The sequence below is a fragment of the Ursus maritimus genome, unplaced genomic scaffold (assembly GCF_017311325.1).
Source record: "Ursus maritimus isolate PB19 unplaced genomic scaffold, ASM1731132v1 scaffold_15, whole genome shotgun sequence".
Classification (NCBI taxonomy): domain Eukaryota; kingdom Metazoa; phylum Chordata; class Mammalia; order Carnivora; family Ursidae; genus Ursus; species Ursus maritimus.
Window position 1 is genome coordinate 6,138,910 of NW_024423897.1, and position 24,833 is coordinate 6,163,742.

The following is a 24,833-nucleotide window of genomic DNA, read 5'->3' on the forward strand; positions in this document are numbered from 1 at the left end:
CCCATTTAGGGGCTTCATTAGTCATATGTGACAATCATGATTTGCCTTTCCAGAAGCACTTACTCTGATCCCGGGTCCCTGTGAGGTGACATGGGGATAGTAGATAAGGACAAGTGTCCCTTCAATGATAGCCCTTATTGTCCCTTGCTGGGTAGAAAGGCTTCGGACTGTCCTGCCACATCACAAACCAATGTGAGGGTCTTCTGTCTTCCATAAGAAACATTTCATTTCCCTCCTTGCCAAGCAAGGAGAATGAACTGTTTCTGTGACTCTGCATTTCCTCTACTTTCCACACTCCTATACTGGTTACTCATCTTGGGCCATCTGAGGCCTCTAGAATGAAACCAGGTGGTAACACAGCTAAGAGCTTAAGAGTCTTCTTATAATCATCTCAGCAGTGGAAACCCCTCCATAAGTAAATCTCCTAGGGAGGAAAGTGGACAATTAAGAGCAGAGAGAGCCCATGCACAGCGTTCAGGGGCATCTGCAGGATTCATTCTTTCTGGCCCGCTCTCCAGCTTCTGGGGAAACTGAGACAGATTATGAGTCAAGCTGACAAACCCTGACACACCTGCAGGCCTGATTCTCAAGCCCTCAAGGACACGGAAAGTGTGAGTACCTAGTGTGAGCACCCACTGTGAACAAGCCAGAGCTTCTGTACTTCCTGACTTCTGACTCTCTCAACCCTTGGGAACCACCAGTCCCAAATGCATCATGTTTCCCTCACAGACCTGTGTACAGATAATACAATGGAGTCTGTACATCAATGACTCCAAAACACACAAATAAAATAGCAAAGAAAAAATGAAGATTAAGAAATGTCCATTAAAGGAAAGTATTTAAATATGTCTATGAGGTAAGTGTATATGGAAAGCCCTCCAAGCCACATTGTTAAATTGAGAAGCAAGGCAGAGAGCAAGACATAATGTATTAGTGGTAATAATGGTAATGATGATAATAATAACAACACTAATGGGAACTAACAAATATGGAAGGCTTACTATATATGAGGTACTGCTCTAAGTACTTCCTTTGTATTCTCTCACTTAGTTAATATACATATTAATTCCAAAGAAAGTCTTTGAGATTGTTGCTGCTATTATGTCCATTTTATTGATGAGGAAACTGAGTTGTCAGTTTTATTGTATATCCGTCTATATTATTTTAATCTTCTATAATGAGGCAGTTTTTGTGCAAAATATATAAAAAGAATTAACAATTAATAGCATTAAATAAATGTGCGAGAGAGATTGGAGCAATATTTACTGAACACCTACTCTCAGGCTGCCATATTACGAGTCTCATTTGGACGTAAGCACAACCCCAAAAGGGAAGCATTTCAGCTGCCAGTCCAATCCATGAGGAACTGGAGGTTGAGAGGGCTGGCACACGATCTTCCCACGGTCAGCAGTACCTGAGCATGTGGGACTAGATCTCAAAGCCTACACTCTCCCATGTCAGTCGGACACTTGGTGATGCGAAATCAATATATGCTGACTTGAATTTACTTCCCTTCCTTCTCCTCTCTGTTTTTCAGTGTAGAATATGATTTTCGGCAGCAGGAAGGCAGGTTCCATGAAGTTCTACAGAGTCTGGAGGAAGCGGAACCAGTGGAGGAGACATCTCCCCCACCAAAGTCCCCAGCAGAACCTCCAGTCCCTGAGAAACAGGACTTAAGGAGGAAAACCAAGAAAGTGAAGAAGAAATGCTTCTGGTGGATCTGAGCTTATTGGGTCCATTCCCTTTGCCCTCCTCACAAACCTCCCCAAGGTGGGGAAACCACTGCCCTCAGGCCTTCTCTACTTCTTAGCACAGGCCCCAGGTAGTTAGCCATTCAACTTGTGAAATGGGAAAGACTCGGGGCTGGTCTATCTGCTGCTGGACACCTGACCACTAATCTCACCTGAATGAGTGACGTTGCTTGCTGAGGACTTCATGGACCCTAGAGTGACCACTTGCCTAGTTCGCTGTCACACATGACCAGGCCACATCCTTGTTTGAGAGTCTTGGTTCCTACCGTGAGCAAAACCCTATCACATTTTCCAGCACCTCCATGATGCTAAACACTTCCTTCCCATCCTGGGTTCATCATCCCAAAAGAAAAAAAAAAAATGTTGTGCATAAAAGGAAGATAGAGGAGCATTATAAGCAGATAACCCAGAAAAAATTTAGACACATAAACTGGCAGTTTTCTAAGATATTGGCATATAGAAGCACAACAGACGTAGGTAGGGCATAAAAATACAAGATCACCTGGTGGTTGGGTCATTTTCATTTTTAATTAGCCTTCAGATCCCAAATCAAGGATGTGTCATCTCGTGCTGTGTGGGCTTTACAGTCTGTGGCAGAGTGAGGTTACAGCAGGTTATAAGGAACTTGGTGGTATGGCTATCCTGCAGTTGTAACTGATGCAGGGCCTGCCTTAAACCATCATGTTCTCAGCCTGGGGCCTGAGACATGTCGGCAAATGGGTGGGACCCGGTTTGGGCTTGTACTTTAAGATTCCGCAGTTAATGTCCCTGCAATATTTAAGACCATGAGATTCAGCAGCTTGTCTGTCCATTTCATCTTACCAGTAACATAAAACTAAGATAAAACACAACACAGGTTCTTGTTCATTCATCCCAGCGACAGCCTTGTTCCAAAGTATACTAATCTTCACAATCTCCCTTTGTGATGACCAGGTGATGGTCACCTGATTGAAGAAGCAGCAGGACTGGGGATGAGGATATATTTTTTTTCCATTTTAGTATTAAAGACCTTTCCTTCCCAAAGTCTGAATTCTTTTGAAGTCTGACTCATTCTTTTGGCAAGACCCTCATTCATGTCAGTCCAGTCAAACTTGCATGGCTGAACAAACTACTAAAGTAATAGAATTAATTGCTACATACTCTTGGGTATAAGGGGTAGGTTAGAAAGTCTTGTATCCTTTGCATTAAATTCTCTACCAGCCTGTGGTTGCATTGATGCTGCTTAGAAAAGGGGTCCTAAAGCTCAACAAGCATTCGGTGAAGAAGGCATTTCATAATCCCCTTTGCTGAAGATCAGGTGTCTGAGTTAGAGTCTGCAGAGTGCACGTGGGATGTACGTACCCCACTGCAAATTGAGACTAACTGAACAAACCACGCCGACAGCTTCACCTTTCCCTGTCACCGTGCTGCAGTGCACAAAGCTATTTCAGTGGGAGCGAGAGGGAAATTTGGCAAAGAGTCTCAGCTTGCACTATTTAAGTCTTGGAATGTCATTCAAGATGTTCTCATTCTGTTTCTAGTGTAATGTTTAAACCCACAAAATGAGACCGGAATACATAACACTAAGTTGGAATTAAGATAAATACACTTGTCATACTTAAGAAGTCACATTTCAATAAGATATGCTACCACTGGCTAAAAGCCACAGATCTTTCTGTATCCACACAATCAACTCTCAGTTGGCCTCAACAGTGGAAAAGAACAGCACAGAAGATAATCCAGTAAGACAAGATCATTTGGGATCTCTTATATAATTTTATCTCATAGTAGAGCTTCCATCTTAATTTGCTTTGTTTACGCTAAATTTCAAATTAATTTGTATTCTCGGGTAGCATGCTAGAATGAAAATAATCCTGTTCCTGGAATTAAGAGACCCAGACAACAGAACAGTCTATTGCACTAACCGTGGCAAATTGCTTAAATTTTCAGGACCTGTCTGTCCACTCTTGAATGGAGATGTAAATACCTACTCTACCTACTTTATAAGCTCTGTGCACATTCCAACATCAAAATAAGCAGAATGCAGAATGAACCAGAGCTGAGCGAGATCACTTGCCTGAGTTAGCCGGGAATGATGAAGTGTCTGAGGTAACTCACACAAAAAGGATAATCCAAGCCTTGGATAATGAAGCTCCCTTTGTCATACACTTACACTGAGTTGGGGACCTGAGATAAATCCTCAACTGAATTAAATGAAATTGGGGTTGGAAAATGCTGACATTTCGAGAACAACAATGAAAACAACAACAACAAAACAACAACAACAAATGAGGCTATGACAATTCTATACCAAAGCACAACACAGCACTGCTCAGGCCACCAACCTGAAATCGGGAAGGGGGTCTCTTCTGAATATTGAACATTTTAAATAGTTGGGAGGGAAATGTGTTCAGTAAACAACTTTCTGCTGAACAAAAATGATCATCTCTATGTTTCGAACACACGGTTCCAGATGCCAAACCTCTATACTCACCTACCGTGTGAAATCACTTCTTTGTAAAATATTATGTAACTTCTACCATGATATTCTAGAGAAATGCTGTACTTGAGGTTATATGGTTTTATGGAGAGATATTAATTTGGAAAAAAATTACTTTTATAAAATTGAAGGGAAAAAGACCGATACATCAACTTCAGTTGCAGGAGTTTATGTAGCTGCTTTCTCTGTAGTTAAAAAAAATAGGTACTCACTATACTTGGAACTTCATACCAGCTCATCTATAGAGCACCTTCTTAAAGACTATGTACAATGAAAGGTTTTGTAAATTTCTAAACTGTTTTAAATGGGATATTATCTTTTGCAATAAACTTACATATTTTTCCTAGGCTTTAAGACTCCATTACTAGCTTGGGTTGATTTGGGTTATAAAATTTAAACTTAAGAATGACTCAATGGTTCTAGTGACAGGGATAGTTTTCATTATAATCCCTTCTGTACGTTTCCCAGGAAAACAAATTAACAATGAACACATTTAGAACTTCGTGCCTCAATGATCACATGAAGCCCCACGTGTTCTGGGAGCAAAGGAGGTAGTTTAAATCAATGGAATAGTTCCTAGCTTCATTCACATGGATATACTTTCATGATTTCTTATCATTATTTTGCCCATACAATTTATTCAATATTTTTTAAATTTTTCCCATAATTTTCTTCTTTAAAAGGCAGCTATATCACCACCATAAGGAAACCAATATGATGTTCCAAAAATAGAAGATAAAATTAAAATAATTTTATTGAATTCTTGCTAAGATTTTTGAGTGTTGAAGGTGTTAAGCCTGAGACCAGCTCTCCTTGTTAAAAAGGGAGATTAGCAAATATTCAACACATGCTAAAGCCACTTTAACACCAAACACATTTTCCACTTAACTAATCGGGATGTTTGAGAGAGAATTGAAAAGAAAACAACTTTCCCATCCTGTGATTCATTTTTTTTCCCTTCATTGTCCATGAGCCATCTAAAGTCAGCTTGTCTACCAATTTAAGGTGGGAGGAGTCTTGGGCATAGCATCAGAAGTCTTGGGTTTGACACTATTCTGCCACATTCTTTTTGCTAGGTGGCTTTGGGAACGTTAACCTCTGTGAACTTCTGACTCCTTTTCTTATAATACTGAATATAACCTTTGCCTTACAAGGGTGTCTGACACTTAAGTGAATGAAAGTTCTGAGCACAATGTAGAGCAAACAACAGGTGCTCAATAATTGCATATTCATTCATTTGCTGATTGAAGTAAATTGGGAGAGAAGATGCAAGACGCCTTCACGGGGCTGCAGCGGGCTTTCAGAAACAAGCTTAAGGTTTTCTCAGGGCAAAAAATGGTGTGGATAAGGAATGAGCTCTTATTAGGACCAGAAACCACAATAGTGAATATTCCCTGACGAAGTCCTCAGTGATCCAGAAGAATATGGAGGCATATCAAGCACAGCATAGAGCTCTGAGAAATAAAAGATCCTTGTTGTGTGGAATCAAGTATCCTTGAGGTGAAAGACACTACAAGAGCTAGGTGCCTGACATTTTAAGCTATGAGGCTGTCAAGTAAGGCTAGATGAGTCGTCCAAGGGCTCACAATAATAGCTCAGGGAAGTTAGTCCTGGAGCAGTGTAGTGGTGGGAGTAATATGGGAAGCCTACTGGACACCATGACCCAGGGCACTCCCAGGAACCACTGACACTAAACTTGAGACCCATTCTGACTGGCAGGTTCAACTGCCTCATTAGCTGAGCAGAGGCCTCAATACGGCCTTTGCTTAGAAAGGCTTTCATTTCGAGCTGCTCAAGGCAACTTGCTGTATACCAAAAACATATTTCTTTTTTTAAGTCCCAAGAAACATAGATTTTTCTTTTTTATGATCATTATGCTCATAAAGCATGGCTTGCAATAAAAAGAGCTGTGGGACGAATCCACACCCAACCAACTGTTTGTGTTTGGTGTAAACCATGTTTGACAACTTAATGCTCATAAGTCCTTTCGGGTTGCATCTCAATTTCATCCCTGTCTTTCAACCAGCTTACAGATTGAATTCCTATTGGTCACATCTATCACCACTACTCCTGAGGTTTCCCAAATACATGATTTCGGCCTGTCTCCTACAGGACCCTCAGTCCATGAAGAGCAAACTTAGAGCTTGGTTTTCACACTCCCAGACTAAGTCAGGTGCCAAGATAAGCATGCCTCTCCTCCAATACTGCCATCCTATTCCAAACTCCTCCTCTTAGTTGGCCTCCACAAGTGTGTTCCTACTGGTCCCCCAACATGTACTCCCTTTCCCTTCCAGCACATTGTCCATACTGTAAGCAAAGGCAATCACTGCAAAATTCAGATCTGATCCATGTCACACTTTGGCTTCCTGATAAATTTAGAAAGTAAGACCAGGTCTGTCACCACAAACCTAGAAGGGCTCACCTCCCTCTCCCATGTAAGTGCCCATCTCAGGCACTTTCTCTGTCTGCTCTACAGTCACATTGAGTCACCTTGGCTTCCTTGGACCCATTATGCTAACACATCCTTAAGGGTCTGTGTAAACTTTTCCTTCTGCCTAGAATAATCCACACTATGTCATCCTCCCTGCCCCGTTTTCAGCTCTGTTGGGGCGTCCCCGGTAAGGTTTTCTAAAACCTAGATCACATGAAATACCCCTCCTGTACAGTCACCTGGCACCAGGATCCCTAGATCAAAGTTCTTGACACAGTTGACCTTGTACATATGTTTGTGCCATTCTTTGATGACCGTGTTTCTCTCTCATAGCCTATAATCTTCTTAAAGTAGGAATCCCACTTATTTTTGCTTACCTTTGTATCTCTAGCACTTAGCACAACAGAATTAAAATATCTGTTGCAGCAATAAATTAATGAATGAATTGGATCCAATGGACAGACATGAAAAAAATGATTCCCAGTTTTTCCTTTGTCTATTAGTTCTCATATACAGGTGGTCCCACTGGAGTGTATAGGCTCTGTTTTTCCCCCAGGAACATCCGTTCTTCCACTGACTAGCAAGTATTGTGCCCAGGGCTTGTAATTCTACTATGGTCCAGTGGCACTCAGGACCCAGGAACATCAAGCCTCTATCATCCTACCCTCACTGCCAACCTCCAATACCTTTATTCTGAATATTGACAGTCTGGCTTAACCTTGTTTCAGAACAAATTGCCATGATAATTAAATCCCAATGCATTTTGCACATTTTACCAAGATACTGCTTTACTGTATGAAAGAGAAAATTAGCTTTGAAATTAAAGCAGATTGTTAACTATTTTCTCTATAATGTTTCCATTAAAATGACAAAATTTATTACATGTGACCTAGTCCATTTTATACAAAATACAATTTAAAGGAGACAGGGTCTGTCTAACTGAAGAAGCATGTTGGGCAGAGCGTTTTGCCTTGGCTTAAGCCACAACTAAAATGAAAAGACAATAAGCATCACACCAAAGGATTATTTGTTCCAAAGCAAATAAAAGGTTTATCATCATGAATGGCCTCACCAATTCTCAGAATCCATAACTATATTAGATTAAATTTCACTCAAATTAAACCAGAATATTTTTTCTCCTGGCAAAATCTCAATATGCATTTTTTAAATCATCAGCTAAACACAATGACCTCCCATTGGTGTTCGGACTTGGTTTCCCAGGTAGCACATGCGATACTGTGAGACCCTGGTTATGCTGACAGAAAAGGCTTCTTTCTCCTGAGCCAAATGGGGTGAGTCATTTTAATTGTTGAAATTGAGAGTGTTTCATATAACTCTTACACCAAGTACCCCAAGCCTGACTGAATCCAAACCCACATGCAGAAATCTCATATGGGTGATGGAAAAGAGGGGATGTCATGAGCTGTTGTCCTTGTTTTCTGTTTTCTTGTTTGTTTCAAGATGGAAAACAATATGCTTTTTGCAGTTAGGGATCAAAGGGAGCAGATTCAAAGCCATGCAATGAACTCGTCACTGACCAGACTGGATTTCCTGGAACGGATCTCTCCTTCCACTCTACAACTACGCATCCTTAAGCGCCAGGAAAACTTCTCAGATGAGCCCCAGTCCATAATCACTTTTCTTCGGCAGTTCTTGATTCCCTTCTCTGTGCTGGTCAAGAAAATCGTAGACACAGCCCTTGCTTCATAGAGCTTATTATGGTCCAGTGAGGGGAGAAGGGATCCGACAATAAGCACACTGCCTTTTCTGATTCTTGCTCCTGGATGTCGCGCCCCAGCCCCCACTCCTCCTTCTGACCTTCTTAATGCTGTCCTTGTTATTCTCTTGGGATGATTATTTGTCTTAAATTATAGCTATTTCTAGTTCTCCCCTTGTTTGTTTTCCCACCATATGTGGTGTCCTGAGAGTAGGAACTGCTTTCCTCACGTTATAAAGTCTTAAGTGCGGGAGGTCCTTGTTTAACTGAAATGAATGACTTTGCCATCATGAGCCCTTGTCTGTTCCATGCAGACCCCCGCACTGTACTGGCTTTAAAGGGCTACTTTCCCAGAGACCACAGTCTCTGGGAAAAAAAAAACTGAGGGCCTCAGAGGGGAGGGGGGTGGGGGATTGGGATAGGCCAATGGGTATTAAGGAGGGCACGTATTGCGTGGTGCACTGGGTGTTATACGCAAACAATGAATCATGGAACATTACATCAAAAACTAAGGATATACTGTATGGTGACTAACATAATAAAAAAATATTATTTAAAAAAAGGGTAAGAACCATGTGGCCCTCTCAATAGATGCAGTAAAATCATTTGACAAAGTAGAACATCCGTTCATGATAGAAACCCTCAACAAAGTAGGCACAGAGGGAACATAACCCCGACATCATAAAGGCCATCCATGTAAAACCCACAGCTAATATCCTTCTCAAGGGGGAAAAGTTGAGAGCTTTTCCTCTTGGTCAGGAACAAGATAAGGATGTCCACCTTCACTGCTGTTATTTATCATAGTACTGGAAATCTTAGCTTCAGCAGTCAGACAACAAAAGAAATAAAAGGCACCCAAATCAGCAAGGAAGAAGTCACACTTTCACTATCTGCGGAAGACATGATATGCTATATAGAAACCCCAAAACAGTCCACACACACACACAAATTCTAGAAATGATATACAAATTCAGCAGAGTTGGAGGATAGAAAAAGAACATTCAGAAATCTGTTGCATTTCTGTACACCAATAATGGACCAGCAGAAAGAGAAATCAAGGAAATGATCCCATTTAAAATTGCCATAAGATAAAGATAAACCTAACCAAAGTGGCAAAAATACGTACTCTGAAAACTGTAGAAAACTAATGTAAGAGATCGTAAAGGACACAAAGAAATGGAAAAGCGTCCCACGTTCCTGGATTGGAAGAAAAAATATTGTTAAAATGTCTATACTATGCAAAGCAATCTGAAAATTTAATGCAATCCCTATCAAAATACCACCAGCAGTTTTCACAGAGCTAGAGTAAATGATCCTAAAATTTGTATGGAACCAAAAAAGACCTTGAGTAGCCAAAGCAATTTTGAGAAGGAAAACCAAAGCTGGAGGCATCACAATTCTGGATTTCAAGCTATATTACAAAGCTGTAGTTCTCAAAACAGCATGGTCCTGGCACAAAAGCAAACAAACCCATCAAAGGAACAGAATAGAAAACCCAGAAATGGACCCACAAGTATATGGTTAACTAATCTTCGACAAAGCAGGAAAGAATAGCCTAAAGAAAATAATTAATTAATTAATTTTTTAAAAGGGCTACTTTCTCTTATAATTTTCCAGCTCTGTCAGATCTAGCCCCCTTCTGGCTGCCTGGGGATCTCCCTAAGACACACATCTGGCCATTCCCTGGCTTCTATATCTCTAACAGCACCCCGCCACCATCCTAGAACATAACATTCCTCCCACAGCAAACAAGGTTCCTTGCAATCTGACTCCAACCTGGTAGGCGTTGCCTAACTTCCTGCTACTCTACTTCCCTCTATGCCTGCCTCCTTGTCACCTTCCAAAAAAGTCAGAGGCTACTGCATATCACTGACTTAGCACTGTTGTTTTGTCTACCTGGGACATTGTTCCAGTACCTATCTTTCATGGGAAATAATTTTCATTTGGGGAAAATAAATGAATATTAGCCATATTACTACTTATTATGATAATAAAGCCTCTAGTTTCTTGAAGTTAAAATGGGTTGTTATTAAATGCTTTCCTTCCATTAATTGATTTGTTTCAAGGTAGCTTACAATTACCCCCATTTTCCAGGCACATAATTGAGGCTTGGAGGAATATAAGTAATGCGTCCAAATCTGTAAGTATGAGGTGGGGAAGGCTGGAGTTGCTTCAAGGTCTGCCAAACTTGGGAGCTTGGGCTCTTACCTCCTATGGCAGACAGTGAGTTGCAATTTAAATGTCACCTCCTCTCTGTAACTTTTTCTGATCATCCCCCGCCCCTGCCATGGGATTAGTCACTCCGTCCTCCGAGTACTCACGGCGCTTTGAACAGGCTGCTGCTTATATTATCTTGACATTTCTTTTGTCAATCTCTCATGCACATTTCCACCAGGGAGCAAAGTCCTAGGGGACAGAAATTGTCGTCTGCATCTCTACAGCCTTTTAGGTATTTATCACATTGCCCGAGATGCTGTAAATGCTTCATATATGTTTGTTGAATGAACTGGGAGAAAATACGAAGATGAAAATGTTAAAAGGAAAAACAGTCTGTGGTAGAGAGACCAGGACAAGGCCAGGAGTCCTGACTTCTGCTCTTGATTTTCTGCACAATTTTGAACAAGTACTTTCACCTCCATCCCCCACATCTGTCTTTAAAATGAAACCATCTGCCTTTCTGGTTTCACAGGCTGGTTAGAAGAAAAGTAAAATTATATACATGAAAATGCTTCACTAAGTTTGACTATCTCATTAATTCCTATTTTTAAAGAAATAGTGTTTGAGGGTTTTTTTCCTGATTATAAAAGGAAAGCAAAATCATTTTAGAAAAAGTGAAGCTACAGAAATGTACACATCATGTGTCGCTTAAGCAGAAGATACAAAAATAATTTTAGCTTCAGAGCATGGCCCCCAGGCCTGACCTCTGGGAGATCCAGGGCCTCTGATGAGGGGCCACACATCTTCCCCTCCCTGGCTTTTAGGGTCCCTGATGACTTTCTTGATGTTGTTAGGGTCCTCTGACCCTTGCTCTATATTTAAGACATAGAATTTCCTCATGTTATTAAAAAATCACCATAAAAATTTAATGACTGCACAAATGCATCATTACATGAATGTAGCATAAATCTAGAAAAAAGGGTTCTGATCTCGAAGGGTCATTTGACAGAATTAATTTCTTCGAGTCTCTTTAGAAGGCCAGTGCCCCAGACAGAACAGCATGGACCGGACCCGTGTAGGGGAAGTCGGCTGCATTGGAGGTTGTGCCAACAGGGTTTCTCAAGGGGCAGCTCCAGTCCCTCAACAACATTCCCACAGGGAAGGACCCTCTGTGATGGGATTTCTCCTTCTAACCTGGGACTCAAGACTTTGTAACAGACATACGGTGACCAGTTTCATCTCAAGGGGGCTTTATTCACAGCCCAGCTATAGCAATAGCCCAAAAGTACTTCCCAAATCCAGGAGAGATCCCAAGCCAGGGCCACAAAATAGTTTGTCATCTGATTCATAGCACTTGCGTCAAAGCAAGAGAACACTCCAGCACTGAAGGAGAATAATACAGGCTCTTATTTACCAAAGGCCTGATAGGTGGTAAGCCCTGTGCAATGAGCTTTACACAGACTTTTTTTCTTCAATCCTCACTGTGGGATTGATAGGTAATAACTATTATTAATCCCATTTTACAGATAAGGGCACTGAGAAGCAGAACTGTCAAGTGAAGAGACTTCCTAGCCCTGGAATAAGGCCTTCTCACTCCTTAAGAAAAGGAGGACCAGGTCCCAGCTAGTAAAAGTCTTTCAAACTCCAGATCTATGCCCCAACTCCACAGCCCTTAAAAAAGCAATATTAGGCATGAGAGTGATCAGTCAATTCCCAAATGGCAGACATTCTAAAATTCTTAAGTTTCCAAAGTTCCCCAAGGACAAGCAAAGGCTGATCTCTCTTCCAGTGCCAGATAATAGTATAGGACATATAGTAAAGTCTTACCTTTAATAACACATTTAAAATAACTTGTTCAAATCAGATCTGTCCAGCTCCATTTACAGAATTTAAAAGGCACTGAGATATTTGGAAGTAATTTTGTTAGGATGATGATGTACCAGTCATGCATTTCCTAAGTACTCATTTTACAATTTCCAAACTTGGTCTCTGCCTCTCCCTCTCTGGGTGCTGAGAACGGCAGCATAGGAAACTTGCTGCTTGCCAGTGGAGGTCTCAGCTCACCTCCCCTGTAGAACCACAAGGCATGTGTCCTGGTGCCAGGTGCAAGACTGTCACGGTGGCAGCAGCAACAGGAGTGTGCTTATTATTATCTAGGAGCATTCTGTCCTCAGAGCAGAGGTCTGCTTGACTGGGCAGACCGGGGAGGATGCAGTAGCTGTTTTAACAAATTCAGGAACCTCATACTTCCTGTTAATTCCCATCTCTGTGGCTCATCATGGAACAGAAGGAAGGTTTGGAGAATGAAACAAGCTCTTGTTTATGCCCCAGCTCTGAAACTTAATTTCTCTGAAAGAATTCTACCACACAGGGCTAGTAAATTATTTGGGAATTTTCTATAGAAAAGCTTTATATGAAAGCTTGACATGAAACAAATCTTCTCTCATCTTATTTTTTAAATTAGAATTCTTTTAAAGCTAGACATTACTCTGTACTTTCAATTAGTTTGTTCTTTCCATTCATTCACTTTCATGGCTTGGATAAATGACTGCCACCTGCTAAACCCTGGGCCTACAGACAGGAACCCCAAAGATAATGGGATATAGTCACTTTCCTCAAGAATCTCAGTCTACTGTGGAACATAGATAGGTAAAGAGAAAATTTCATTCTGATATGGCAATGCTATAATTGAAAAATAGGACAAAGAACAATGAGGTCACTGAAGAAAGATGATCTTGAGGAATGAGAGAAGATTTCATAGACCGTGAGATGGAAATAAGGCAAAAAATGCTGCTCCCTCTTACAAACCCCTAACCTTTCCTCTCCACCTATTCGAATTTTTCATGCCATTCTACCCAATTACATGAAGTCTGCTTTAATAACTGACTTCTGCACTAAGCTATGGGTTCCTTGGAAGTTGAGATACTGATTCATTTTTTGCATATATATTTTAGGCCATGTACTCCTTGGTATGCAATTACCACAATCTTAATTAAAACAAAGGCTCCTCACCCAGAGGACAGCACCCTCTATATGACCAGATCACGCAGCAGCCCAGCTACCCCAAGCTAATGATGCCACCTCTTGTTTACCAACTGGAATTTCAAGTCTCTCGTATGTTTATTCTCTTTCTTAACCTTATCTCCCCCTAACACATACACACACATTTACTCTCTTAATTTTTCTCAAGTTTTATATCAGAAAAACAATGTCCCAGACATGTACAGTGAAATGCTTAAAATGGGGGCTTCGAACTCTGTAGACTTGGATTTGGACTCTATCTTCCTCCTTCTCAGGTATGTGATACTGGACAAGAGGCTGAAACCCTCTGATCACTGTTTCCTTTCTGAGAGGGGATCATAATTTTTGTCAACCTCACAAATGAAATGTGATAATATCCTCAAAGTGCCATCTCTGCCACAAAGTAAGCACCCTAGAAATGTTCATTGTGATTATCACCGACATGTGCATCCTCTGAGGAGAATGAATACATCCTCCCCCCAATCCTTACATTTGGTCCAGTTCTTCAATAATAATTTTCTCTCCTCTCTTACACTCCTAGCCTAATCATGCCATAAGGCTGATAATAGGAACACATGTTAAGGAAAAGAACGATGGTCTGTATGTAAATAAAATAAATAGCAGAAACCTTCCATTCCTTCAGCAGGTATTCACTGAGGTCATCCTACATGCCAGGGGTCCAGTGTTTCCTGTAGGTGCAGAAGTGATGAAGACATGTTCTATAGTGCTAGGAAGAATGTTCTCACAACAGTACGAAGAATACATGAGGCAGGTTCAGCCTGAAGAGAGCAGAGAGGTCCCAACTAACATGAGCGGAACAGGGGTCAAGATGTGCCTCTGAGGCCAAGACATAAAGGAGAAAGAGGAGTTTTTGAGGAGGTTTTGTAAAGAAGGGTAAGAGGAGTATATTCTAGACAGAGGGAATGTCATGCAAATGCCACTTGGAATGGAATGCAAAGGAGAAAAGGAACATTCTGTAACTAACAGAGCAGGTTCATCGAGTTAGCACAAGAGTGGGGGATAAAGAGTACAGGGGAAAGAGGCAGGCCATCATACCAGGCACACTGAAGGTCATGGTGAGCAGCTGGGCCTTTATCTTTGGCCACTGTGGGGCCATTGATGTTTTCTCACCAGAAAGTTCTACTTTATAAGACCACGTGGGCTACAATGTGAAAAATTCAAAAGGGACAAGAGAGGAGAAAGTGTGTCTTGTTAGCAGCGGCAGCAGTGGCAGCAGTGAGAGATAGTCATGGCCAGACATGGGTTAGTGGCATTGGTGGTGGAGGGAAGCTTTGGATTTGAGAGACCTTTAGACGTAGAACCTGGAGGTCTGCTCAAGAGTGTAGGGACACACTGCACGCAGAAGGAGAAGAAGGTGTGAGATAATTTTGCACCTCCATTCTAGCTTTGTCTTCTGATAAACCTGGTGTTTCATAAGTACCGACACTCAATGTTGTTGTTCGATTTTACGGGTTCCCAGAATTGAGAAAATTGATCCTAAAGGTATCATTGTCATTACAAAGCCACCAAAACCCAGTGCCATTTCAGAGGTTTCTGAAGTTGCCACGTAGATCATCTCATCAGACTGCATGGTCTAGGCAGAGCAGCAGCTGGGGTAAAAGTGTTCATTATCGTCTTTAAAATATTTGATGCCTAAAGAATGACTTAGGGTCTTCATAGTATAGGAGTACACGATATGCTATTTAAGAGGAGGGTCTCTATAAACAGTTTTGCCTGGATTCAAATCCCAGTTACTCCACGCACAAGTTGTGTGATTATAGGCAAGTTACACAGCCTCTCTGTGCCTGCCTCAGTTACCTCATCTGTAAAATATGAGTACCTGAGGTGGGTTAAGAGGTAAGATACATAAGGTGCTTAGTTCTCTGCCTGGAATACAGACTATTTGCTCAATAATTGATAGCTTTATTAGAAATATTGTTTGTTAACAAAGTGTTGGGTTGCTGAGTGAGGGTCGTGAGACCACTTCTGGCTTGGAACCTCACACCCTCATGTCCTTGACTGTCCTTACACCTGCTCTCCATGGGACATGGTTGGATGGAGTTGTTACTATCGTGCTGTGGCCCCTGCCCAAGCATCCTAGGGTCTGTGGGCTCAAAGTGTGTCAGAGAGTGGTCATGTGGGTGGGCCATTTGCCATTTGGAACGTGAACTCAGAGCCTTGAAAGCCTGGCTCTCAGATGAGTCAGGTGTTTTATGGAGTCTTCAGTGCTATTGTGAGGTGAAGCAGTGGAGGATGGGGTGATTTCCAGTTTTTTTTTTTTTCCAAACTACTCTGAATTTCCAAAGCTGGCATGATGCCAACTGCATTTACCTTTATTTAATCACTCAACAGACTCCTCCGTGAAAACCGGGGTAATTAGGCCCAAAATATATCACCCAGAGGCTTCTTTTAATTACCCAAAATAAAAGCTAGATCCCAATTTCAACAAAATTACCAGATTGTTTCCCTTCCAAGAATTTCCGGCAGTGTTTAAGTTCCCTGGTTGATTCTCCCTATGAGATTGTCCATCCTCAGCACTAAGGAGGCCGGACACAGGGGGCAGCCTTCGGTAGAGCAGTCAGCAGCAGGATGCACTGGCCAGGGAAAGTAACTTGAGACCGAGCCCTCAGCTACACAAACAAGTCTGGAAAGTTTTCCTTGCACTGCTCCAAAACAATGGGACAGCACGACAGACACATGCTCTGATGTTGGACATCCCTGGTTCGCGTCCCACCTTGCCCTTAGCTGTGTGACTTTGGCCATGATGCTTTCACTTTCTGGTGCTCAGTCAGTCTATTCTCCAAAACCATGGGACATGTGATGATAATTACCCGCGAGGACTCAAAGATGTGCTCCATCACACAGCACGGATTTCCAAGCCAAATTGTTTTTTTAAATATCTCTGAAGATTACAGTCGGTGCAATTATTGCCACTGTGTCACAGTTTAATTGGTAGCATGTTCTCTTTCTTATGGGCATATAAAATCACGGTGCACCTTACATTTGATAAAATGTGACATGTAGCACATAGAAACCATTCCCTGGTAAAATGTTAAGTTCTCAGATTACTGTTTGTTTGCTTTTTCCCATTACTCTTCTGCTCTTATATCACAGTCTTCTTAAAAGAACCAAAAATACACAGAAGAGAATATTGGTTCTACAAGAACTTTTGGATTGGGCTGGAAAAACACCAATGATTTTGGTCAATACATAATATTTGCAAGTACCTTGCATATATCACTGTTCTCTAAGCTTATGCTTATGACAGACATCCCTAATCAGCGCTCCTACCCCTGAGCTAAGATGTAGCCTGAGTCTTTCTCAGTGCAGTACTACAGGTCGCCATTACTAACCCACCAGAGTTGGCCCATGAAGCAAAATCTGTTTTATGTCCCTGACCCAGGATCTTGGAAGATGGAAAAAGAGAAAAGGCATTGGCTAAATCAGAAAACTTAGATATATGATCTTGAAAGATGGAAAAAGAGAATAGGCATTGGCCAAATCAGAAAACTTAGATATATGAAAAAGATCTCAAAAATGATAGAGTTCATCACACCGAAGAAACCAAGGTCTGGAGGGGTGACATTGGCATAAAGTCACAGAGCCTACTCTGCCGAACAATATGGAAAATTTCTCCTGTTCACTCTTAAAGACAGAGAGCTAAATGGTGGTTGCCAGAGGGGAGATAGGTAGGGGGATAGGTGAAATAGATAAAGGGGATTAAGAGTACACTTACCTTGATGAGCATTGAGAAATGTATGGAATTGTTGAATCACTATATTGTACACCAGAAACTAATGTAACAATCAGTGTATTTAATTTTACTCGAATAAAAAAATATTCTCCCATTCTCTCTTATCCAAAATGTCCTTTCTACCAAACCATGCTGCCTTTCTCAGCCTCAAACTCCTTGGTAACTTTAGTAAATAAATGTATATCTGATTGTTTAGACTCTGGCAAAGAAAAGAGAGGGCAGCAGTCATACAAAAGATTTTTTTGCTTTTTGTTTTTGTAAATTTTCCTTCTGCTCATTTGTCACCATCAACACTTCATTGTTTAGGCAAGCAATTTACAGAAAAAATCAGGAATGGTTATTTCCAGCAAATGATAATTACAATGTGCTATGCACAAGAAGTGATCCGTCCTAGCCCTATGGTTCCTGTAATTTTAATAGCTAACACCTTTTATCATAATGTTCCTGCTCCTACAAATAAAAAAAGAAGTCACTATTTAATCCCACATAATGACGTGCCAACAACCAGCCACCCCACATCCAGTTGAAGCCTTCTCAGGATTTCAGAAGTACTAGGCATGTCTGGTGTTTGTCGTAAATATTTATTGTTTAATATTCCCAAGCAAAGGAAACTGACCAATAAAAATTATATCTGGAAAACTGAAAGTGATGGTTGGAATGGGGCTCTCTCCTTCTTGTCAAACTTCAATATGAAATTAAATTGGGGCCTTCAGCACTAAGACAGGGACTCCTGACCTCTGAGTAATTACTTTCCAACATCATTTTCTTTAATTTGGAGGAGATATTTCTATTCTAAGAAGTGCTAGAAAGGACTATTTTATGAAAATGAGGCTACATCTTAAGAAAAACCTGGTTTTTCCTTCCTTCTAGTTCGGGCACGTTACTGTTCCTAGTGAGGTATGCTTTCTACACACTTCCAGTACCCCCCACTCAGCCCTCTCGTTGTTGTAATTACAACAACAAACTCAAGAGTCATAGAGACTAATGACACAACTTTCAACTTAGAACCTCTGCAAGGCTCCTGGAATCAGCCCAGGGGACAGGACAAGTATGAACAGACATATAATGCTCCCACACTCCCTGAGATATGGGTTCCTGATATTTAGAGAAAGCATTCTTTGAAGAAGGAAAAGCATTCCAATCCGAGAGAAAGGCATATACAAATACATGAAGGTATGAAATAACACAGCGTTTCTAGGGATTATTTCCCTCATTTCATTTGCTTAACAAACATTTATTAAGTACCCACAGTATGCCAGGTGCATTGCTGCAAGTTGAGGATAAAAGAGTGAGTAAAACATGGTCCCTGCCCTTAAGGGCATCCACAGAATGTATGGAGGCTGGAGTAGAGCAGAAAATCACCATGATGGACTAAGTACAATGAGCCCAATGACTGAGAGTGTACAGGGGATCTGAGGACAAATGGGGGGAACCAGGTGGGGAAGGACTGAAGCCAGATGTGCGGAAAATAGCAGGATTTAGTAGGAGGCTAGAAGGGTAGGCGGGTGAGTAAGAGGGAGCAGTCAAAGGCAGCTCCTACAATTCTAGGAGGTCAATACCATAGATGGGGTCCTAAATGAAGGGAGAGCATGGAACAGGCTCCAGGGGCCAGGTGATGAGTTGTGTTTGGGACACAGTGAGTCTGAGGTATTTGAAAGACTTCCCATTGAAGGAAGTCCTGGTTTTTGGAGGGCACGGACCATGCCTGACTCATTTCTGAGTCTTTGTGCTGAGTATATAAGAGGTTCTCATAAAATAGTGAATGAATAAATAAGTGAATATTATGTACAAGAAACACATGTGCAAATACTTTTCATGTGCTATTTCATTTATTTCCCATAGGAACTTTATGAAGAAGGTCTATTATTACACCATTTTATAGAAAGGCCCAAGTCTTAAAAGTTCTGTGGTATAAGGGAGGAGCTGGTATGGCAAATTCCCAGATAGATATGTCTCAAAATAAATAAATAAATAAAATTAAAAAAATAAAAAAGGAGAGAGGGAGAGAGAGAGAGTACATAGAAACATCATTAGTCATCAAGGAAATGCAAATTAAAATCACAGTGAGACACCACTAGAATTATTATAAACCCACTAAAATTGTTGAACTCCAAAAGACTGACAATACTAAGGGTTGGTGAGGATGTAGATAAACTGGAACCCTCATATTGCTTATGGAAATATAAAATGGCCACGACGGAAAACAGCTTGGTTGTTCCTTATAAGGTTAGACATATGCTTCCCATATGTCCTAGCAATTCCACTACTAGATTTCTACACAAGAGAAATTAAAATATGTTCGCACAAAATTTGTTAAGTGAATATTCAGAGCAATGTTATTTATAATAGCCAAAAGCTGGAAATAATTCAAATATCTATCAACTAGAGAATGGATAAACAAAGCATGGCATATTCATACAGTGTAATACTATTCAGCAATAAAAAGGAAGTAAGTATTGATACAGCCTAAAATGTGGATGAATTTCAAAAACATTATGCTAAGGAAAGAAGCTAGACACAAAAGATATTGAATTGTATAATTCCATTTACATGAAATTTCCAAAAAAAAAAAAAAGGCAAATCTATAGAGACAGAGAGTAGAAGAGTGGTTGCTCAGGGCTGTGGTGGGGGTGGAAGGGTAGGGGTGGGATGCAGACAGACTGCAAATGGAACTTTCGCAATGAAGGAAGTGTTAGCAACTGAGTTATGGTCATGGTTGCACCACTATACATTTACTGAAACTCATCAAACCAAATACTTACAATGGTTAAATTTTAAAGCATGTAAATTTCACCTCAATAAAACTAAAAACAAGCAAAGGGAGAAAGAGAGGTGTGTGAATTAGAAGAGTTAGGGAGTTCCCGACCAGGTTGGTGAGATTCGAGCAGTATCCTAAGGGGTGCATTTGTGCTGGACCTTGAAGACTAGGTGGGATTTCAATAGATTGAGATGGCATACTAAGGAATTCCAGACAAAGGAAGCAGCACGAGTGAGAAAATGCCAGGCATGTTTGGGCAATCCAGACATCAATTTTGGCTGAACATTGGGTGGAGAAAAGTAGATGAAAAAGCTGAGAAATGTGGTTGTGGCCAGATCACAGAAGCTGAGAATGGTCATAAGACTTAATCTGGTGGAGAGTGGGGACCCACAGAATATTCCAGAGTATGGGAGTGTCCTGGCAAAGATGAGTGGGGCAGCAGTGAGGAATGTGTGTTGGAAGGGCAAGTAACTAGGGCAGAGCATCAAATGAAAGGTTCAGACAATGGGCCATAGTGAATGAGGGCCAAAGTATGCTTACTTGCCTTTGTCGATAATGCAAAGGGACGGAGAGACACATTGTACCAGATAGAAAGGAAAATAACAAGACACTAGTTGTTTGGCACTTCCTATGATCCAGGTGCTGTTTTAAAGGATGACTGTTCTAAAGGAGAGACAGAGAGTTAAGACCTGCTATATACAGATGAGCCAAATGGATTGATGCTCATCTTTAGATCTGGCTCCAAAGAAAAGGAATAAAGATTAGGGAGGTCATAAAATGCTTATCTAAGGGGTGTTATGGAAACCACAGATATGGAAGCTTGTAACTGAATAAGAAATGGTGATACTTCTAAGGTGGAAGGATGCTAAGTGAGACAAATGACGAAGACCAATTTGCATGGCTATCTGCCCCAGGAAGGCAGGAGCACCTGACCTGCTGGCACTCTCTATGGATGTCACCACTGCTTTAAATGCACACAGTATACATTAAGCAAACATGCATTGACATGACTGAACAGAACCAAGTGGGTCTAAAGAAAATTGTTACACTCCACTGCTTCTCGGGATCAAATCCTTGCCCAGCTACTTTTAAAATAACACTCAGCACCTTATGTTCTGTATCCACGAAGCGGGACTATAGCGTATGAACAATCAACATCCCAAACCTAGCTGAGATCCCAAACTGGCTTCCTGAAAGCTGAATCCAGGTGTTTGGGGCTCAGAGAATGTTTATAAACATACTTTTTATTAGCTGCCAACACTTAAATATCAGGAAATTTTACATTTTCAGTTTCTCTTGAGAAGCTGGGAGTTCTGGCAACTGTATGGTCCAATTCCACATGATGTCAACCAATCACAGCTGTGAAGCACTTGTCCTCAATAAATATTAGAGACCCTGTCTGGTACACTTCATTCATTCATTCGTTCATTCATTCAACAAATATTTATCAAGTACCTACTAATGCAGACCACTATTGTAGGGTTTGGAGATACAAGTGAACAAAACAAATGAAATCCTTACATTCTGGAGCTCATTTTGTCACAAGCAGAGCCAGACAATCAATCAATCAATCAATCAAGGAAGATATATATATATATTTCAGGTGGTGATGAGTTCTAAGAAACATAAAGAAGTACGTAAGGTGCAGAGATGGAAAGAGGATGGAGAGGTGCTGGATAGCCTCTCTAATTAGGTGACACCTGAGCCAAGATAGGATTTACATGAGGAAACAAGCCCTCAGACCTGAGGCGGAGATAGGTGAAACTGAGGCAACAGCAAATATAATCATGTTTTATGTGGGAGTAAAGGGTTAGAGGGCACTTCAGGCTCTCTCTAACAATGGCTTGGATTTTATTTTGAGTGAGATGGGAAACCACTGGTGAAGTTTGAGCCAAGGAGTGACATAGTTGAACATACTAATTTATATTGGTGATTGGCCCCTGCAAGCATTGTTTTTGGCCCCTGGTTTAAAGCAAGATGGGCAAAGGTTAAAGGGTTAGAGATAGACTTCTTCTACAGAGGGAAAATAACCAGACTATGAGGCAGGAATCTCCTGATCTTCAGAATACAGCATTTGTGCAAAAGACTAACCCAAAACTTAGCAATGACTTGAATTAACTAACGTCTGTGGGCAGAGTCAACATACAGTGAATCCACTTAGAAAACCAAGCTGACCCTGAGACTGGGCATTGCTTGACTCTAGTCCAAAAGGAAGGGCTCCTGGTGGATGTGAATGGGGAACATTCTGCCTGGCCCACTTACAAGAAGCTTCTCTCATTCTTCAGTCTTTACCAGTAACATTTCATCCCCACTGGTACACTCAACTTGGCGGACAAGTCTTAAGTCTTGTTTTATTTCAGTAACTTGAGTTAACTCTCATGTTATCCCAACTCAGACAAGAAAAATCTCACTGTTGTACTCCAAAACAAAGTAGTGATTAGTGCTAGGTTTTCAACATGACCTGGTATTCCAAAAACCCATTCCTTGACCCTGAACAGTTTGAAATGTTTGACAAGAGGACGAGATCTACTCACAATCAGAACATGATCCCGTCCCATCGTGATGACCGTCCGGTTCACTGTGCGAAGAAGCTGGACCATGATTTCTTGGATGTGGTGGTAGGTGAATGCCTGGAACACAGTCAGAGACACCTGTGTGACAACCAGACATTGTATCTGCATATCTCTTCCAAAGGACATACAACGGCGGTCAGACATGGTAATCACGAAGATCTCCACCACCAGTACCACCATCATCATCATTGCAGTTGTTGTCATCTTATCCCCATGGCCACGACCACCTGGCACTGGGCACCAGAAATTTCACTAAATTTCACTACATTTCACTAAATATAAGGCAGAGATTCAGAGCTTAACTCTGGAATCAGAAATTTTTGTTTTAGAATACAAACTGCAGAATCATTGTGCTATTGGCTACTTCTCTGAATCTTGGTTTCTTCATTGGTGTAATGGTCAGAACCTAACCTGGAATAAGGAGGGAATTTACTGCAGGAAATTAGTTGTATGGGTGATGAAAAAGCTGAGTCACAAAACAAAATAACCTAGGGATTAGCAATAGAAGGAAGTCACTATCACCACTGAGCTTAAGGAATGAATAGAGCAGGCAGTGTTTCTGGAGTCCCGGACTGGGCTTATGTGATGGAAACTATAACCATGGGAGAGCTTATACAGTAGAAGCTGTGTTATCTATCTTGGGGGAAATCCATGGTGAGCCTCGTTGTAACATTTATAGGGTGCTTTCAATACAAGTCACTGAACCTTGGGTAGAACTTGCCGATGCTTTTTGAGCATTTGCCACAATGCACAAGGGTTTCAGGGATATTTACAATGCAGATTCACCACATTCTCAAATCCTTTTACCAGCATACCCTTAAGACACAGAGTTTCATCTATGCACACCTGTAAGGGTGGTCATGGCCAAGTGCAAAGGCCTTGGGATTTTAAGATCAGATGCTCCAGGTCTGAGTTCCAACTATGCCCTTACTAACTGTGTGTTCTCACTTATAACTTAACTTCTCTGAGCCTCAACTTCATAATCTACGAACTATGGAAGGTTCTTCTCACTAGTCTTTCGAGGTTGATGTGGACTTAAAAGTGACACATGTAATTCTGGAACAATGTTCTTGCCTAATTCCATTGTAGGGGACTCTGTGGGTCTGAGAACTAGCCTGGGCATCAGTAACTTCTGAATTTTATGTGGGTTATTCTGGTGGCTGAGAACCATGACACAACACACTGTGAAGCTCTGGAAATGGAGGCTGGAATTTGGGAACAGCCTGTGTCTCCAGGACCCAGCCAGAGCCTGACATAAACAAAATGCTTAAGAAATGGTGGTTAAAATGAACCATGAGAGACTATGAACTCTAGGAAACAAACTGAGGGTATCGGAGGGGAGGGAGGTGGTGGGATGGGTTAGCCTGGTGATGGGTATTAAGGAGGGCACGTGTTGCAAGAAGCACTTGGGTGTTGTGCGCAAACGAATCCTGGAGCATTACATTGGGAACTAACGAAGTACCGTATGGTGACTAACATAACATAATAAAAAAAAGTATTAAAAAATGTTTTTGAGATTCAAAAAATAATAAAGCGGATAACTACTCACACTTGTTCATAAGCACCTCATTAACCTTTGTTGCATTTAACTCAACTGTAGTTTGTCTCTTAATGTAACCAATGAAAGGAAATAGACTCAGAGTTGAGGAAGGCAAAAAAAAAAAAAGAAAGAAAGAAAAAAGAAAAGAAAGAAAGAAAGAAAATGTGCTTATTATAAAGCCCCGTCCCCACTCAATGGACTCTCAGTGACTACTGCCATCCAAAGATGAATAACCCAGAGCCTGCATCCTCTCTCTGCTTCACACTTGCTTCTTCCACACTTTGACTGTAACCCCCGATTCTCCAGCCCCGTGGAGCTCTCCGTGGAGTTCACCAGCAAGCCTTCCCTCACAGCATGTATTTCACAGAAACATGTTCTCGTGCTCTGTTAAGTCCTACCAGACCTCAAGCTCTTGCAAGATTCTCTTGCTAGATTAGGTGAGCTCTCCTACCACCATCCAGCCCTTTCCCCACATCTGCTAAGAGCTAGGGGAAAGAACATCTCCCTTCACTTCTCAGCTGCAGGTCAACCTCTCTCCTGACATCCTTCTCCTTTATTTATTCAAGCCCTTTGTACTGACTTACAATTTTCTATCTCGTACATTACATGACTATGATGCCTATGGTAAGAACCATAATGTTAACACATGTGA

General features: G+C 41.2%; 2 protein-coding genes across 6 annotated transcripts in view; one reads left to right on the plus strand and one right to left on the minus strand.

The window, feature by feature from the left end:
• The window catches only part of INSYN2B (inhibitory synaptic factor family member 2B), a 33,501-nt gene extending 25,945 nt beyond the window's left edge, over positions 1-7,556 (plus strand). Inside the window, exon 3 of the mRNA XM_008692395.2 lies at positions 1,538-7,556. Within this exon, the coding sequence (XP_008690617.1) occupies positions 1,538-1,724 (187 nt within the window). The 3' untranslated portion in view covers positions 1,725-7,556. The remainder of the gene's footprint in view (positions 1-1,537) is intronic.
• DOCK2 (dedicator of cytokinesis 2) overlaps positions 1-24,833 on the minus strand; it is a 407,128-nt gene that overhangs the window by 206,904 nt on the left and 175,391 nt on the right. For 4 of the 5 annotated variants that reach the window (XM_040630309.1, XM_040630312.1, XM_040630307.1 and 1 more), the window contains one exon: positions 22,603-22,719. In XM_040630309.1, the coding sequence (XP_040486243.1) occupies positions 22,603-22,719 (117 nt within the window). The remainder of the gene's footprint in view (positions 1-22,602; positions 22,720-24,833) is intronic. The other variant, XM_040630308.1, reaches the window with a different exon arrangement.